Source organism: Labeo rohita, chromosome 13 (genome assembly GCF_022985175.1).
Source record: "Labeo rohita strain BAU-BD-2019 chromosome 13, IGBB_LRoh.1.0, whole genome shotgun sequence".
NCBI classification, from domain to species: Eukaryota; Metazoa; Chordata; class Actinopteri; order Cypriniformes; family Cyprinidae; genus Labeo; species Labeo rohita.
Window position 1 is genome coordinate 33,290,931 of NC_066881.1, and position 20,637 is coordinate 33,311,567.

The window sequence follows — 20,637 nt, forward strand, 5'->3', positions numbered from 1 at the left end:
TGAACTGTAGGACATTAACCCTTGGTTTTACAGACAAGGCTTAAGCCTCGTCCTAGACTGAAATAATAAAAGTCTGAGCTGTTTCAGCTTAAAGAAACTTGCACAGACTGATTTTAAAATTATCGGTGGCTTTGTTTTGTCTCAAGATGCATACCATGTAATGTTTTTTTTATAAGGCACATTTATAAAAAGTTACTAACTATGGCCTAATCCTGGCTTAGCCTAAGCCCTGTCTGTGAAACCAGGCCTAGATGTAGGGGTGCACATTAGGTTCTCATGACAGCACCTAGAGATTTGTTTTGGTGCTCACAAGGCACATTAAATATAATTTTCAAATATAATAATTACTAATAGTATTATTGCACTTTATTTAGTTAATTTAAGTAAAATATATAAAATAATAAAGTATGATTACTAATATTATTATTATTATTATTATTATTATTATTTAAAATAAATTAGTATTAAATAAAAAATATTGTTTTACAGTACACTTAAAAAATGCAATACATACATATATATGCATATAATATTTTTTTTTTTTTATATGACTTTTCATATTTTTCCAAAACTAAAATCAGCAAGCTTTTATTTTGGTGAGTTGTAAGCACCACTTGTGCACACCTGATTACATGCATGCACAAATAAATTAAATATATATTGATTGATTAATCTAAAGTATTGGTACAGTGTCTTGAGAAAATATATATAAAATATATTGCATTGCATTTGTACTTTTTTCCCCTCTCTGATGTTAAGTTCTGTAAACCCAGAAATGAAAAACGCCTGATTTCATTGCTCCAAGGTCACTGGGTTTTTGGTCAAAATATGCCTGAAAAAGGTCTGTGTTTAACACAAGTTCACGCTTTTTTTTACATTTTATTTTATGAAATAAAATGCATTGCCATTCAAAAGTTTGGGATCAGTAAGATTTTTAATGTTTTTAAAAGAAGTCTCTTATGCTCATCAATGCTGTGTTTATTTGATTAAAAATACAGAAAAAAATGTAATATTGTGAAATATTATTGCAATTTAAAATAGTGGTTCTCTGTTTTAATATACTTTAAAATAGAATTTATTTCTGTGATGCAAAGCTGAATTTTCAGCATCATTACTACAGTCTTCAGTGTCACGTGATCCTTCAGAGGTCATTCTAATCATTCTAAAATGCTGATTTTTAAAATGAAAATAAAATATATTTGGCAGCACAACTTTTGGCTACATAGATAATTCTAATAATAAATCAGCATATTAGAATGATTTCTGAAGGGTCATGTGACACTTGCGACTGGAGTAATGGCTAATAAAAATTCAGCTTTGCATCACTGGAATAAATTATATTTTAAAGTATATTAAAATGGAAACCATTACTTTATATTGTAATAACATTTTGCAATATTACTCTTTTTTTTTTTCTGTATTTTTGATCAAATAAATGCAGCCGTGATGAGACTTAAGAGACTCATGACTTTTAAAAACTTTCGTGTCTTTAAAAAGGCATTTGCTACTAAATCAAGTCATTCCATCAGAACTATTGAATAAGGTGACAGATCGCTCATAAAGTCATTAAATTCTAAAAGAAATCAAGATAACGCATGAAAAAGTAGCTTTTACAGTGATGACCTTTCTGTGATGAAAGAACATCTTGTCGGCTTATTCTACACAATTGGTGCTGGATAAAAAAAGACCAGTCATTGATTTCCTTCTTTTCATCCCTAGATCATTTAGACAGCCGGTTTGTCCAACACTTCTTTCTCCAGTCGTGAATTCCTGGAAATCGTCACCCTGATATCAGCGCCGACGCGTTCGGGCTGATGGTGTGCTGCTATATTAAGACCGTGACATCGTGGGGGAAGGGACCTACTCCTTTCATGTCCGTGTTGGAGATTTTACATAAGTAGGGACAGTACATTACCTGACCTCAGACGACAGCTCTCACGCAGTTGTTTCACGGCAAAGTTAAATGAGTGTCAAACTATTTTCCGTGCTGTATTTTTAGTCTCACCTCTGTAGCGCTTTTCTCTCTCCGAACTTATTAGCCTACTTCTGTGAAAGACTTTTGCTTCCCAGCGGTGCGGTGTTGGAAACGCTTGTCATAATACCTGGAGTATTAGACCATGTTCTTAATGAAACCACTTTGTGACCTGTTAGAATAAATGGCTCATTTCTAGAGTGACTTTGAACGTTCGTGCTTCTGCCAGTGAATATGTTCTTTCAGTAGGGTTTCGTTTTAATGGTGACAGCTTTTACATTTAACTTGCATTGCATTCAGTGTATTCATTTTAGCAGTTCATGCATTACCTGGAAATTCCCTGTTAAACTCAGATGATCAGATGTTTCATTGTTGACATTAAAGGAATAGTAGACTCAAAAATGCTGAAAATGTCCTCACCCTCAGGCCATCCAAGATGTGGATGAGTTTGTTTCTTCATCAGATTTAATGAAATGTAGCATTTCATCACTTGCTCAGCAGTGGATCCCTTTGCAGTGAATGGGTGCCGTCAGAATGAGAGTCCAAACAGTTGATAAAAACATCACAATAATCCACAAGTAATCCACACCCCTCCAGGCCATCAGTTGACATTTTGTGAATCCAAAAGCTGCCTTTGTTAGAAATAAATCCATCCTTAGGGAACTTAAAATTGATGCTTCGGGCTAAAATATGAGTCTGTAATCCATAATAACATGATAAAATCATCTGGTCTGAATCAGGAGAGAAATCTGCACACATAAAACCCCACTGACGAGTGAGAAGTCCATAATCCATAGTATTGCTTTCTAATAAGTTTGTTTCATCAAAAGATTTAGAGAAATGTTGCATTTCATCACTTCCTCACCAGTGGATCCTCTGCAGTGAATGGGTGCCGTCAGACTGAGAGTCCAAACAGCTGATAAACACATCACAATAATAGACGTTATGGACGTTTTTAACTTAAAATTGATGCTTCTGGCCAAAATATGAGTCCGTAATCCGTAATAACATGATAAAATCATCTGGTGTGAATCAGGAGAGAAATCTGCACACATGAAACGCTATTGACGAGTGAAAAGTCCATAATCCATAATATTGCTTTCTGATAAGTTTTTGTCATCAGATTTGGAGAAATGTTGCATTTCATCACTTGCTCACCAATGGATCCTCTGCAGTGAATGGGTGCCGTCAGAATGAGAGTCCAAACATCAGAATAATCCACAAGTAATCCATAACACTCCAGTCCATCAGTTAACATCTTGAGAAGTGAAAAGCTGTGTGTTTTTATGCATTCAAATAATTAGACATGCTAGAACACAGAATTTGGTAACAATAAATCATAGGGTGGGTGAAAATAAAAGATTTCATAGGGACGTAAACATGTTATTTTTGTTTAACTTTTAATAAACTGATGCTAAATTGTTTAAGTTTCATGATTTTAAATAATTAGACATGCCTTTTGATTAATACTATTTAATTTAACCGTTAAAAAGGAGTCCAGAAAAATAAAAACTGAAAAAACGGAATTTGAATTTTTTTTTCGCCAAATTCCGTTTTTTTTTTCTTTTTAATTTTTCTAGACCGTTTAATAGTAAAATAAAAAATATTAAACATAAAAGCATATAATATAAAAGCAATGTAATTGCATGTCTAATCAATTGAAATCATGAATCTAACTTGATTTAAGAGCCATTTATTAAAAGTTAATTTAATAATTTAATGTAACAAACATTAAATTTTTAACGTCCCATAAAATACACGTTTTTCTCCCAGTCTTATTTTTACCAAATTCTGTGTTTTCTGTTAATTTTCTGGATTCCATTTTAAAATTTTAATAAAATTTTAATAATCAGAAGCATCTCTGATTGATTTTTATAGAAAATAATTTATCGTTATTTTAGTTATTTATATTTCGGAAATACTATGTTTTAAAATTTTTCTGGTAAATAAATTCCGGTAAATATTTTAATCTGATAAATATTATTAAAAAATACTGTTTTAATAATAATTTAATTAGTAACAGTACTAACTTTATATTAAGTCTTTTTTTCTGTCACCGTTTCAATTTAAAACTAACTTTTATTAGTTTTTGTGAAAACCTTTAGGTAGGGCCCTGTCAAATCCGTTTTATTTTTTGCAAATTCTGCTTTTTCCGTTTTAAATGTTTCTAGATTCCTTTTTTATTCCATTTTAATTTTTCAGGACTCTTTCTTTTTTTTAATGGTTAAATTACATTTTTAAAATCTAAAACTAATTTATGAAAATTATGAAACTTATACAATTTAACATCAGTTTATTAAGTTTAACAAAAATGAAGTTTATTTTTTCTTAGCTTCTGTTTTATTGTTACCAAATTCTGTGTAAGCATGTCTAATTATATGAATGCATAAAACAACTTAATTTATTAAAGTTTATTTGTACAATATTTAAAATTTTCTGGATATCAAATGAAGGTATAAATTATTTAATTTATATTTTATTCTTTATTTTTTGGCTACTATTAAAATTAAAACATGAAAGAAATATCGTGTGATTATTCTTTAATAAAATAAAGTTTTACTATTATACAGCAAATTACTTTTTTACGACAGGGTTCTGCATTTCCATTCGTGTTTGAAATAATAGGGCAAATATTGTGATGTTTTTATTAGCTGTTTGGACTCTCATTCTGACGGCACCCATTCACTGCCATTGATGCAATGCTACATTTCTCCATATCTGACGAAGAAACAAACGCATCTACATCTTGTACGGCCTAAGGGCAAGTACATTTTTAGCAAAGTATTCTCTCTAGTGCGTTCAGCGCACGTCATGTTAGACAGCCTACGTCTTTGTGACCTTCAGCTCAATGAAAGTCACGTAGTGTTTACACAGTGCTTTAAGACACACCTGTGTGTATTTGACATACAGGTGTGACGTCTTTTCTTCATCAGGTCAACTGACAGCAGTGAATGAGCGGGAGGTTCGGGCGTGATCCAGACACGGTTTAACACGTTGAAACGCTTGGGCTGATAAAGGGTGGGGTGACACCCTCCAGGGCACAACGGCACTTTTAAAACGCCGCTTTCTATGTGTCAGTGTGTTTACGCAGCCGTTCTCCCATGATATTTGCTCTTTCTTTGCCCTTGTGGTTCATTTTAGGACTGTGGCGATATCTCGTAATGCTGGCCTCAGCGTTTCCAGGAGGTATTGATCTCTGTCCATTAGACGCTTGGTGAAACCTCACCCCACCTAATGCTAGGGATAAAAGGGTCCTTTTCACGTCCTTCCATGGGGTTGCAGGTTGGCGACCTGCGTTTGTTTGATCGCGGGAAAGCCGGCTGGATTTATGTGTCGTAGGCTGAAGCCCTTCAGGAGTTTTCATGGGTCAGAAATGGGTCTAACACACATGCTTACCCACACCTGTCAGCCTTTTTGATTACTCAATTGCAGGTTATCAATAATTAACAATTACATAATGCAGTTTACCCAGGATATATGAGCTATTATGAGGCTTGAGAGGAGTTTAAAGGCTGGACGTCCATGAATTATGAAGCAGGCTATCGGTTTTCCTCTTGTGTAAAATCTGTTCCCATGCTTCGAGATTGTAGGGAAAACTGGACTCGTTTGCCTTTAAATAATGCAGGAGATGCCTTTAATCATCGAGACTGAGGAAAGTAGGAAGCATTTTCATTAGAAGCACAGTCAGAATATTTTATTTTAGTCATATATACTGAAAAATATAAAGAAAGCCATTAATGTTGGAAACGTATGAAGGCACAAAGAAGTGCAAAGTTTCTTGAGGGAATCCAAGTTGTGCTGTTTTTTAGCTCACAAAAGTTTTCTGATAAACATTTCAGATAAATAAGCTGCTCTGAGAGTCACTTCAGCAGATTTTCAGTATTTTGTTTGATTAAAAACTATTGATAAAACTAACAGTCAGAAACTAAAAGGACTTCACTGCAACCCGCCAAAATAAAAGTCAGTTTATCTTGAAAGAAAAATAACTGAAATATATTATTGTATAGGAGATTATGTATTATTAGTAGTATATTATTGTATGTACTGAAAGTGGTAGTAGTAAAAATAATCATATTATTATTATTATTATTATTATTATTATTATTATTATCATTATTATTATTGTATTAAAATGTAATGATATTCATTATTACTTATTAAAATAAACATAATATAATAATTTAGTCATTTAATAAAATATTATTCATAAATTAAATAATTTGCTTAATAATGATTGTACAGTATTATTATTGTTGTTATTATTAAAATAATAACAACAAAAATAATGCTTAATAATGATTACATATTATTATTATTATTATTATTATTATTACAATAAATATAATAAATAAATAATATAATAGATAAATAAAAAAATAAATATTAAAAATACTATGATAATTTAGTAATTTAATAAAATGTGTAAATATATAAATTAAATAATTTGTTTACTAATAATGATTAAATAGTAATAATAATCATAATAATGATTACTATTATTATTAAAATTTACAATAAAAAATAATTATAATTTAAATAAAACAAATATAATTTAGTAACTTAATTATGAATATCAATAAAATAATTTAATTTATTAGAAATTATAATTATAAAACTCAGGTCTTCACTGCAACTCACCCAAAATAAAAGTTCAGTTTATCTTGAAACAATTTTGACACAAATATACTATTATTATTGTATGGTAGAATGTACTCAAAGTAGTAGTAGTAGTAGTAGTAATAATAATAGTAATAATAATAATAATGATAATAATAATAATAATAATAATTACTATTATTATTATTATTATTATTATTACTTACTAATAATAATTAATTATTACTATTATCATTTTTAAAATATAATAATGTATTAATAGTTATTATTTTTAATTTTAAAAATTATCATAATTTAGTAATTTAATAAATATTTTATTAATTTAAATTAAATAATTAGTTTAATAATATTAAACAATAATTTCTTAATAACAATATTAATAATACAAAAAATATAATAATTATTAAAATAAAAATATTATAACAATTTAGAAAAGTTGTTTACTTATTTATTAAATTAAATCATAATTGGTTTTATTAAATGATAATTTTTGTAATTTGAAATTGTATTGCAATTTTTTCTTCCATTAATTTTAACAGTAAACCTCTGATGTGCAGCACCCTGTTTGCCAAAATAAAATTGTTACATTTTAAAAGATTAAATTGTAAATTTAATAGTTTTATTGTAAATATATAAACAAAAATGACAATAAATATATAATAATAACTTAATGCCTTGATTTAATTACCACCATTTTTGATAATAAATTGATAATAAATCATAAAAAATACATAAAACATTTAATGTTGTAAAACATTTTTATAAACCATTTTTAATTACAGTATTGTAAAAAAAAATATGTAATACATCAGTAAAGTTTTATGAATTCAGTTGATTAAACATGCTTTTTGACTATTAAAATGTAAAAATGATTATAAAAATCTAGAAAATTTATATATATAATATTTATATGTTTGATATTATATGATTATTAACTTTTTATTTTTCACACTGTATATATAGTGATATAAAAATGAGCTTTGGAAGCTGCTGAAAAATTGTCAATGCAGAAAACAAGCCTGCCTCTTTAAGGATGAAAGAGGTGGAAAGGAAAGCGTCGCTGGCACCTGCCTGCCGCTCTCATGAATGAAAGGCTTGGCATTGAATGGGAATTTTAACTTGCAGATGAGCCGGTGGCATCTCTGTGGTCAGACCCCGGTGTCGTCTTCCCCGCTACAACCGTCCCTCATTAGCGCTCGCTCTCCCGCCCTCACAAGTGTGCCATTACCGGCCGCCGCTTTGATGCCGTTTGATAAGAGCACCGATAATTATGATAATCACAACGGCAATGATAATCGACTATGAGCTAATCACATAAAAACCACTTCCCCTTGTTGCTCGACAGCGGTGCTCAAATGTAGTGGCCGTCTCAAATTGTAGAGGAAGTGCACTGTGCTTTTATGGGCCGCCGGCTCCCCCGCTACTTCCCAGCAGCACCTGGGAATTATTAGGGCTGTGTGGCTCGGATTAGGTCAGAGTTTGTGTTGCTAATAGGGGTTAATGAACTACCCGGAGGCTATAGAGCGGAGCCGGGTTGGAGTTAATGGGTTAACAGGAGCCGCCTTGTGTTTATGGTAATGACACTGGCCAGTTAAGGGTACTTAGACAATTACAGCACAGTAAAGGCAACGAGTCGCAACAGCATGTCCAGTAAAGCACACAGTTACGCATGCCTGACTGTCTGCGCGTGCAAAAGGTGAATGTGCCACACGCCCCCTTGACTCTGATCTGCATGAAGGGTATCAGTAATTGTTCTAATGTACTTTCGTTATTATTTTTTATTTTTGTCGATTAATGTTTTTATATATTTCTATTTGTTTTAGTCATTTTATTTGGTCATTTATTCGGTTATATTATTTTGATAGTGTCTTTTTAGTTTTATTTAATGTTTGATTATTTTTTTATATATATTTTTATTTTGTATATTTGTTTAATTTCATTTTGTTTTATTCTATTTTTTTGTTTTGTTTTTGTAATTTTGTTTTAATATTTATTATGTAATATTTATAGTATTTTTGTTTTTAATTTTTCAAAATGTATTCGTTTTAGTAATTTTATTTACCTTATTATTTATGTTTTATTATATATATAATATTATGTAGTATATTATAGTATTTATAGTTTTTTGGTTTGTTTTAATTATTTTTTTAAATGTATTTTGTTTTAAAATATTCTTTCTTTTGGTCAGTTCATTTTGTGTGTTTTGCTTTTAGTAACTTTATTCATTTACGTTTATTTATTAATTTTATATTTTATATTTGATTTTGTTATTTAGTTTTGTATTTATCAGATTTTAATATTTATATTATTTTTATGGTATTTTGGTTTATATTTATTCTTTTGATATTTTATTTTATATTTTATTTATTTATTTTTATTTTATTTTGTTTAATTTATTCTGTTTTAATATTTATATTACTTTTATGGTATTTTGTTTTTTTATTCATTTGGTATTTTATTTTATATTTGATTTATTTTTATTTTATTTTGTGTTTTATTTTATTTATTATATTTTAATATTTATATTATTTTTATGGTATTTTGGTTTATTTTTATTGTTTGGTATTTTGTTTTATGTTTGATTTTATTGTTTTAAAATTTTATTTTGCGTTTTCCATTTAATGTTTTATTTTTTAAAGCAATATTTAGTTTTAGCATCTTGTTGTTTTTTATTTAATTAGCTTTTAATGTTTATTTTGAGAATTAGGACGTGCATCTGACTATTATTTTTTTTTTGTTTGTTTGTTTTTTTGGTGGGTGTGCACTACCTCGTGTACCATGGCTCTGTCTTTCTTTTTTAATGTAGGATTTCGGTGTTTGTGTTTTGGGCTTTGGGGAGGAAGTTTTGCTTTAACGCATTCGGGCAGTTCTGTTGCTGCCTGACATGTCTGATAACTCCACTTTCCGGAGAGTTATGATTCATCATGCACTGCTTATGACTTATTTATTAATTTTACTGTTTCCATGGCGCTCCTCTCAACCTTTCATATGCTCACTCTTTCTCCTCTAGCTCTTTTCCAGTTTCTTTCAGTGTTTTCTGTTTTGGGGACGTGTTCTTCTATTGATCCAGGGATGAAATGCTGCTCCTTCAATCCATTAGAGTGCTGTTTGTTTTTTGATGTTCCTTTGGTAGTCCGAGTTCTTGTTTTGGTCTGGTTTGTGGTGAAACAAGGAAATTCTAAGCTGTTTTTCCAAAAGTAGTAGTACTCCAGATTCTGTTCTCACATGTAGGCTAGAATACAAGTGTACTTACTGCATACTGCACAGCAGTGGCGATTTCTTTAAGACTGCAAGGGAAGCTCAGCTTCCCCTATAATGTCACAAAATTAATGGTCAAATTATGTACTATTGTATTAACATTTTATTGACTAAAATGCGTTAGAAAACGTTCATCTCAAAGACGAGTTCGTTCAGAATCAGTTAGATATAGCAGGTCGGCTGACTTGATTTTCTTCTCATACATTCTCGTAGCGTCACAGTGCATTTCCCGTTGAAGCCCAGCGTCCATTGACTTCAATGCGGCTGCTTTGAACGTTTTTTTTTCAGTGCTTTGAAACTAGACGGTCATTGGATAAACGCTGCGATTATGTCCCGCCCACGGACGCTCAGCGTCTCTGGGGGTGAATGAGGAGCAAATGAGGAGTGGGCTGGCCTGGACTCCGAGCTTCTGCGTGATGATTGGAGGGTCTGTCGAAAGATTGCATCTCCTTTTGACTGACAGCGATTTTGTACTATAAGGAATCGCTGAAGCTATTCGCGCTCAGTCCCATCGCGGATTTCTCAAGTTGAGTCGAAATAAAAACTGCTGCAACCTATTTCTTTATATTTGCTTGGCGAAATTGCTTGATTTTCATCATACATATCACACAATTATACACCACATTCCTTGTTTCACTTTTACAGAGTTTAATATTTTTTTTAGATCGTTCATTCATTCATTCATGTTAATATTTAATGTAGTAATCAGTATATATATATAGATGACTACATTAAATATTAACATGGAGGATGACTATAAATTAATATATATATATATATATAGTAATCTTGAAAAATTTTAACATAACATAATGAAACCTTATATTTCTATTAAAATACTTTATAAATAAATAAATAAATCTCCATAATAACCTTATTTAAATTGCAAAATATTTATACTATATAGTAGCATCTGACTAAAAGAAAAAATACATCATATTTTGCATAATAAAACTAAAGCTTTTTTTTTTTACGATTGTTTGCATTGTGACTCACTTATGACAATAAGGCACATTCTTGTGAATAAATAAATAGACAATTTTATGATGTAGACCGAAAATGAGCTTCCCCTATCTGACAGACCAGTAGCCGCCACTGCTGCACAGGTTACACACTATGTACTGCAGTCCTTGTCCATCATTTACTGTATTTGTATTTATGTATATTAAAATATTGTCAAATGTTGAATCAGTAAACACTGTGAACAATGTAGTTCAGATTTCATTTAATTAAGAATTTGCCAGACTAATTGAGTCTTTTTGAATGATTCATTTGTTCATGAATTGGAATATACAAGTCATGACAGTTTTGATTCACTAAAAAAACAGCTCAAAAGAGTCCTTTATTCATGAATTGGTCTATACTATTTGTGCCATATATTTTTGATTCACTAAAAAGAATCAGTTTATAAGAGTCATTTGTTTGTGAATTGGATCATACTGATCATGCTGTATGTTTTTTGATTCACTAAAAAGAAAACGTTTAAAAGAGTAATTTGTTCTTGAACTGGACTGTAGTATTTGTGCCATATGTTTTTGAATCAGTAAAATGAACCAGTTTATAAGAGCCATTTTTTAGTAAACTGGACTGTACTTGTAGTGCTGTATGGTTTTGATTCACTAAGGTGAACCCATTCATATGAATCATTTTTAAGTGAATTGGACTGTACTAGTTGTGGTGTGTGGTTTTGATTCACTAAAAGAACCATTTCAGAGTCATTTGTTAAATTGGAATATACCGATTACGCTATATATTGCTGATTCACTAAAAAGAACCAGTTCATAAGAGTCATTTGTTCATGCTTGTTAGAGTAATTTGTTAATGAATTCGGCTATACTTGTCCTAACATATGGTTTTGATTCACTAAAATAACCATTTCAGAGTCATTTGTTCATGAAGTGTATTATATTGATTGTTTTATGTGTAGATTCACTAAAAAGAATCGGCTCAAAAGAGTCATTTATCAGTAAATTGGACTGCTAGCTGTGCCGTTTGTCTTTGATTCACAAAAAAGAATCATTTCATAAGAGTCATTTGTTAGTGAGTTGGACTATACTAGTTGTACTACATGTTTTTGATTCACTAAAAACCAGCTCATAAGAGTCATTTGTTCATGAATTGGACTATACTACTCATACTGCATGTATTGATTCACTAAAAAGAACCAGCTCATAAGAGTCATTTGCTTGAGAATTGGACTATAGTTGTGCTGTATGATTTTGATTCACTGAAAGAACGATTTCAGAGTCATTTGTTCATGAATTGAATTATACTGATTGTGTTATATGTTTTGATTCACTAAAAAGAATCATTTCATAAGAGTCATTTATTAATGAACTAGACTCTATTAGTTGTACTGTTCGGTTTTGATTTACTAAAAAGAACCAGCTCAGAGTCATTTGATCATGAATTGGTTTAGACTAATTATGTTATATGTTTGGATTAATTAAAATGAATCAATTCATCAGAGTCATTTGTTTGTGAATTGGACTATACTAGATATGCTGTATGGTTTTGATTCACTGAAAGAACCATTTCAGAGTCATTTGTTCATTTGGATTTATTTTCAGTTGGATTATACTGATCGAGTCATGTTTGGATTCACTGAAGAATCATTTTATAAGTCATTTGTTAATGGACTGAACTGTACTAGTTGTACTGTGAATAATTTGAGAGTCAAATGTTCATGAATTGGTTTATACAGATTGTGTTATTCACTAAAAAGAATCAACACAAAAGAGTCATATATTAGTAAATTGGACTGCTAGCTGTGCCATTTGTTTTTAATTCACTATAAAGAATCATTTCATAAGAGTCATTTATTGATGAACTGCACTCTACTAGTTCTACTGTATGGTTTTGATTCACTAAAATGAACCAGCTCAGAGTCATTTGATTATGAATTGGTTTATACTATTTGTGTTATGTGTTTGGATTCACTAAAATGAATCAATTCATAAGAGTCAATGGACTGGACTGTACTAGCTGTACTGTGAATACTTTGAGAGTCAATGTTCATGAATTGGTTTATACAGATTGAGTTATGTTTGGATTCACTAAAAAGAATCAACTCATAAGAGTCATATATTAGTAAATTGGACTGCTAGCTGTGCCATTTGTTTTAAATTCACTATAAAGAATCATTTCATAAGAGTCATTTATTAATGAACTGCACTCTACTAGTTCTACTGTATGGTTTTGATTCGCTAAAAAGAACCAGCTCAAAAGAGTCATCTGTTAGTGAATCACCTTACTCTGGTCGTTTTTGTCTGTAGCTCACAAAGGCAAGCGCAGTAAGAATTTGATCTGTTTTACAAATATTGAGTCACAAACATGTTTAATATCAAGGTTTACATTTTCCGTAGTTTATTGGTCACACTGGGATTATAAGATCATATTAGGTGCATTGCATTGTGGGTTTCAGTACACTCATTTGTATACAGCACATACAGACAAATAGGTGGGTCATCTGGGTATTTTGTGCAAACAGAAAATGTATTGCTCATAGTGTTGCTACTGTGAAAATAGCACTACTAGCATGATAGTATGCGATTGCAAAAAATAAATGAACTATAACTGTCTCCAAGTATCCGAAACGAACCTAACGTTTGTGCACATCTCTCATCACTTCTTAAGATGCTGTTTAATGCATGACCCGCACCAGTCTGGTCCTGTCTGACCTAGTTCAGCACTAAAAGCACTAGTCAAACCTCCATCGTCTCCAGACAGAGAGATCTGCACCACCCCAGACAGACGTGGTGGTGTTCGGAGCGGCGTGCGCATGACGAGCGCGAGAGTGATGCCAGTTGATGGCTTAACGGGATGGACTTTCCCTGCTCTTATTCAATCCGCTGTCTAATCCGCCCTCCTAATTGAACTGACAGCGCGGTTGTCATGGTGACACAAGGGCACGGATTTGAGCGTGGTGCGACTAGACGGCAGGGATTTATTTGCCCGTTCGCTCGACGCCATTGACCTGCTTTCTGCCGTAATGCTGGGCTTCGTCTGTCCCTTTTACATAAATGTATTTGTGCCGTTTGGCTTAACGGTGTGCCAACTGTTGGCGCACGATTACGGATGGTGTCTGAAACAATAGCGTGAAACGTGAATCCATATGATGCCATTACAACGAGAGCATCCACACAAATGCTGTCCAACCCAGATGGATTTTATATGAATTTTTTTTTTTTTAATTAACTTTTTTGCTTCTTTTATTTATTTATTTATTTATTGTTAATATTGTTGTTACTTTTTGTTTTATTTTATATTTATTTTGAATTTAGTTTATGTTGTATTTTTTAAGTTAATTTAATTTACAGTTTTTTTAAAAAAATATTTTTCATTTCATTTTTGGCACACAGTTGTGGAAGATATTTTTTGAAACAATAGCATGAAAAGTAAATCCATGTCATGCCACTACGTTTTATGTTTGGGATATTTTTATGGTATTTTTTTATATTTTTGCTTTATTCGTTTTCATGTTTTTAATTATTATTATTAATAATAATAATAATAATAATTTTTGTATTTATTTCAGTTTGTTTTATTTTATTATTTTATTTTTTTATTTAATTGTTGGTGCACAATTATTGGTAATATCTTAAAACAATAGCGTGAAATGTAAATCCATATGATGCAGTTACAGGATCTTATTTATTTATTATATGAAATCATTATTTTATGATATTTATTTATTTAGTATTTTTATTTTATTATTTTTAAAGATTTTTATAGATTTTAGATTTTGGTTAAAAACAAAACAAAACCCCAATACAAAACAGAATTAAAAAAATTATATATATATATTCTAATTCTATTTTGTATTTTTATTTTTATTTTCTTTTATATTTTTACTTATTATTATTATTATTATTATTATTATTATTTATTGTATTTTTTATTGTTAGCATTGTTATTACATTTTTGTTTTATTTTATATTTATTTTATTTTTATTATCATTATTTTTATCTTGTATTATTTATCTTCATTTAAAGTACTACTTTTTAAAAATATTTCTCTATTTATTTTTGGCGCACAGTTATGGATGATATTTTGAAACAATAGCATGAAATGTAAGTCCATATGATGCCATTACAGGACTTTTTTATTTTTATTTATTTATTTTTTTTTTTTTTTAAAGATTTTAAGAGTTTTTTTTTTTTAAGATATTTTTAGATTGTAGATTTTGGTTAAGTTTTTCATTTTTCATTATTTCTTGTTTTGTTTTTAATTCTATTTTGTATGTATTTCTTTTATGCAATTACAGGATTTTATTTATTTATTTAAGATTTTAAGAAGATTTTTTAAATGTATTTTTAGATTATAGATTTTGATTAAGTTTTATATTTTGTTATTTCTTGTTTTATTTTAATTTTATTTTATTGATATTATATATTTATTATTATTATTATTATTATTATTATTATTATTTATTTATTTTATTGTTTGCGCACAATTATGGATGATGCTCTAAAACAATACCATGAAATGTAAATCCAACTGATCCTGATTCAGGATTTATTATTATTATTATTATTATTATTATTATTATTATTTATTTATTTATTTATTTTACATAAAAAATGTATTATTTTTATTTTGTTTATTTCAATTAAAAAATATTTTTCTATTTTATTATTGTAATTTTTTTTAATGTTTGTGCACAATTATACTCCGAGACAGTACCTTGATACATAAATCCATATGATGCCAATACAGTGAGAGCATCCACACAACTGCAATCCAAACCAGATGGACACTGATTTCAACATGCTTTCAATGAAATTCCCACTGAACTGTTTCATACAAATGCAAATACCCGGCAGTGATGCTTTCCTGCTCGGCCCTTTCTAGGCAATAGGTTGCCTAAGCAACACTGTCACCTCTCGTTCCATGGTAATGGATGAGCACGGAGACGCTCTGCCTTCTGGAAGGGTTTTTCCTTCTCCTTTGGCTCTAAGCAGCCCGTTCGCTCCTCAGCCAGTGGCCGTCGATGGCTAACGAGCAGCTGCGTGAGGAGGTGGGCGGTGATGAGAATGAGACCGGGTCGTCTCAGACGCTCTCGAGAAACCTCAACAACCCTCAGACACAAGAGCCGCTCCTTCAGCTGCCATCACTCAATGACTGCGAGAAATACCAGCAGACGAGTGCGAGAAACGCCGCCTTTAGACAGATCGCTCTAAAAGACAGATTATAAGGGAGATTAGAGAAGAACATGTAGGGAAAACTTTCCCTTGAAGAGCTTGTGCTCTTCAAAAATGGTGTAAAAAGAGAAAAGGCTTGAATTAAGTAATTCATAATGTCTGGGATAGGTTTAATCCCAATTATCAGAGTTATATTATGTTTTGTTTTGGATAATGTTCAAATGATTGTTAACTGATTTTTCTATGCACTTTTTGTTAGTACTTCAAACAATTTACCGCTGTTTGCTATGAGTTTGATCTGCATTGATCTTCGTGCAAGCTGTTGTTGTTTAATGTCATAGCCAGTCTTAAAATGATATTCTAGTTTGTGTAAAAAAATAAATAAATAAAAAATAAAAATAATAGTAATAATAATAATTTAATATAAATTGTAGTTATAATAGATTGTATTATATATAATAATAATAATGATGATGATTATTATTATTATTATTATCATTATTATTATTATTATATATAATAAAATCTGTTATAACTACAATTTATATTAAATTATTATTATTATTATTATTATTATTATTTTTAAGTGAATAACAACAACAATAAATTACATAACATAACAGCATAACAGCATTATATTTGAAAGTATGAAAGATGGTTAGTTATTTTTAGATCTGCTTTATGGATTTTTTTTGTTGTTGTTTTATTAGCTTCAGTTTGTATTTTATTATTTTTGTTTAATTTTGTTTCTTTTTTTTTCATTTTATTGTGTTTTATTTCTTTTTTTGTTGTTAGTGCATAATTAATAAATTATAATTCTGTAATATATTGTATTATATATTAATAACAATAATAATTGTTATTGGTATTATTATTATTATTATTATGTAATATATTGTATTATATAGAATATTATATTGTATTATTAATTATTATTATTATTAATAAATGATAATTATTATTATTCTACAATAAATAATAGCATTTATTTAATATAAATTATAACTGTAATGTTGTATTATAAATTATAAATTATTATTACAATATTATTTATTGTTTTATTATTATTATTATTATTATTATTATTATTATTATTATTATTGTTGTTGTTATTATTATGATATTGTGTTGTATATTATTTATTAATAATAATTATTATTATTAATAAGTAATACTATTTATTTAATATAAGTAATACTATTTATTTAATATAAATTATAATTATAATTTATTGTATTATATATTCATAATAATAATACTTATAATTGTTTTTTAAATATGTAATTTATTGTTGTTGTTGTTGTTGTTGTTGTTGTTGTTGTTATTATTATTATTATGTAATAATAATAATAATATATTGTGTTATATATTACTACTACTAATAATAATAATAATTATTATTGTTGTTGTTGTTGTTGTTGTTGTTGTTTGTTGTTGTTGTTGTTGTTATTATTATTATTATTATTATTATTATTATTATTATTATTATTATTATTATTTGAAATGTACAAAAAATAATTAGATGTAATTATGTAATATATTGTAATTATGTAATGTATAGTAGTAATAATAATAATTATTATATCAAATGCACAAAAAAATAAATTATAAAAATGGTATAAGTGATTTCTATAATACATTTGAAAGTGAAACATGGTTATTTATTTTTGTGATCTGCTAAATATTGCATTTAATTGTGTTAATTTCTTCACTAGAACAGTAAATGAAGTATTAGGTTGTTGCGCTTGTTAATTTTTAATGATTGCACATAATAATACATAGACAGAATGCACAATAGCATGCACAATTAAATAGCCAGTATCAACTAATAAAATAAAATATAACAAAAAAAAAAACACTAATAAATAATTTGCATTTTATATATATTAATCTATTAAAAATACAATGTATATATTAAGGAAAAATATGTTAGATTTATATGTAAAATATTGTGTGTTTACATACAATACATACAAATGTTTTTTAAAATATATGCGTATGTTGCAGTGTTTGTTTTGGATTGCACTCAAAATTGTCAACAGATTAATCATTGTCATCACAATCATCATGTCATGTTTGCATTTCAAGTAATCTGTCAACGTGTGGCTTTGCTGAGTCTTTAACTTTACCTGTTCTTAAAGTTACGCTGCATTTTGTATCGGCTGTAAATGATTGCTACCAGAATACCTTTTGTGCGTCAATTTAATTTCTTTTCCCCTGTTTCTCTCTTCAGCAGACGTCCTTGATTTAATGGGTCCAATCATCGGGATGTCGCCGGACAAGAAAGCAGAATCCCCGGGTGTCGTGGGGGAGCGGACGGGCCTGCGCGGGGTTTGCGGGACGTTGCCCGAAGCCGAGTGCGCCGCCAGCCCTCTGGCCACCAGCCTGGACCGCAGCTCCAGCTCAGGAGACGAAGAACTGACCAACCTCAACTGGCTCCACGAGAACCTGCTCCAGAACTTCACGCTGGGCGGCCCCGAGGCCCAGTCCAGCCCCAGCCCGCTCTTCGACATCGAGGGCACCAACGGCGCCTCCGTCATCTCCTCGGCCACGGCGCACGCCGGAGAGTCCGTCAAGTCCAAGCCGCCGTTTTCCTTCTCCCTGCTCATATACATGGCCATCGAACAGTCGCCCAGCAAGTCGCTGCCAGTGAAGGACATCTACGGGTGGATCCTGGAGCACTTCCCGTACTTCTCCAGCGCCCCCACTGGATGGAAGAACTCGGTGCGGCACAACCTGTCCCTCAACAAGTGCTTCCGCAAGGTGGAGAGGAGCCTTGGGAAGGTTTGTTGTATTATTGTGTCATTTAACTAATACTATCATCTCTTCTTTGGCATTCAAAAAATCAAAAATGTTAAAAATAGTGCATTAACTAATGTTAACAAACACAACTTGTGATTTTAATAATGCACCAGTAAATGTCGATATTGACATTAATTAAGATTAATAAGTGCTGTAAAGGTCTTGTTCATTCTTAGGTTGTGTTAACTAATGAACCTTATTGTAAAGTGTTATCAAATAAAATCAAAATTAAGTAAAATAAAATAATAATAAAATATATGAAATAATATAAAATGTGTAATTTTATAAAATACTCTAATTTTAATTTTTGTTTAAAACTACTGAATCTGAAAAATAAATTATATAGACATTAAAAACAAAAACTAAAAAATGAACAATTAAAATTATTGAAATTATTGAAATTGAAAAAATATAAACAAAAATGCATAAAATACATAAACGTTACAACATTTATAATTTTCTTTTAAAACTACTGAATCTGAAAAAAAAAGAAATTATATAGACAAAAACTAAAAAATAAAAAAAGCAACAAAGTGATTATAATTGAAACAAAAATTTTAATGAAATGGAAAAATGTAAAAATAAAATTTATAAAAATTAATAAAAACGGCAAAAAAGAAACAATAATAGTACTAAAACATTAACTTAAATTAAAATTAAAATGGAAAATTAGTTGATGGCAAGGGAAATTAGTTTAGTTAGTCCAAAAAGTAAAAAAAAAAAAAAAAATATATATATATATATATATATATATATATATATATATATATATATATATACACACACACATACATTAAAAGAACAAAAACTAATAAAAATGACAAAAGTATATAACAAAATTACAAAAAAGGAACTAAAAAGTTTTAATTCAGGTGACACATTTTAACTAAAAATAAAATGGAACTAATATTAAAAAATATTATATATAAAATATAAAAAATATATATAAAAAATAAAATAAAATTTCAGTTAGATGCTAAGACAACATTTCTCATGTTCATTTAGTACTAAAATTACTTAAACTAAAACTGAAAAAGAAATGAATAAAATTGTGAAGACATTAAATATCTAATAAAAGTGGCGAAATGAACAAAATTACTAAAACCTTAACTAAAATTAAAATTGTAAAAACTTTTTTCAGTTAGATGCTAAGGCAACATTTTTAATATTTAACATTTTTAAAATGTTTCAAATGTTTCAAAATGTTCAAAATTTTTTATTTCAGTTAGATGCCAAGACAACATTTAAATGTTACCTAAAATTAAAATAATACACACGCACTCCAGTGAGTTACTTTTTTCATTTTCATTTAGTTTCAGTACTAAAATTGTTGAAACTAAAACTGAAATAGAAATTTTATTTTATTTTGTTTTTAATTTTCGTTTAGTTTGAGTACTTAAATTTTTAAAATTTAAACTGAAATAAAAAATAAATAAAATATACAGACATTAAAAACTCCAAAAACAAAAATTTATAAAACTTTTAATGAAAATCAAAAATAGAAACTTTTTTTTTTTTTCAGTTAAATGCCAAGGCAACATTTTGTATTAAAATGACAATCTAAAACTGGAATAATAAATCATGAAAATAATAGACTTTATATTGACACAAAAAAAGAACTAATAAAAATAACAACATTTTTTGGCTAAAATAAAAAAAAGGAAATGGAAAATATACAAAAACTTATTCAAAATATCAAAAACTCTAAAATCATATTATCAGTACTAAAATAAGTCCGGTCTATAGTCTGAGCCGTGACTGTGGTGCAGTGGTTGTAGCGAGCGCAAGTGTGACGGTGGGGTTTTGGCGAGTATTTCTCCATCCGCTGAGATAAAGAGGTGGGG

The 20,637-nt window shown here is 29.2% G+C and overlaps 1 protein-coding gene across 2 annotated transcripts in view; it reads left to right on the plus strand.

The window, feature by feature from the left end:
* The window catches only part of foxn2a (forkhead box N2a), a 49,038-nt gene that overhangs the window by 14,644 nt on the left and 13,757 nt on the right, over positions 1-20,637 (plus strand). Inside the window, exon 2 of one of the 2 annotated variants that reach the window (XM_051126790.1) lies at positions 18,225-18,775. In XM_051126790.1, the coding sequence (XP_050982747.1) occupies positions 18,242-18,775 (534 nt within the window). In that variant the 5' untranslated portion in view covers positions 18,225-18,241. The remainder of the gene's footprint in view (positions 1-18,224; positions 18,776-20,637) is intronic. The other variant, XM_051126791.1, reaches the window with a different exon arrangement.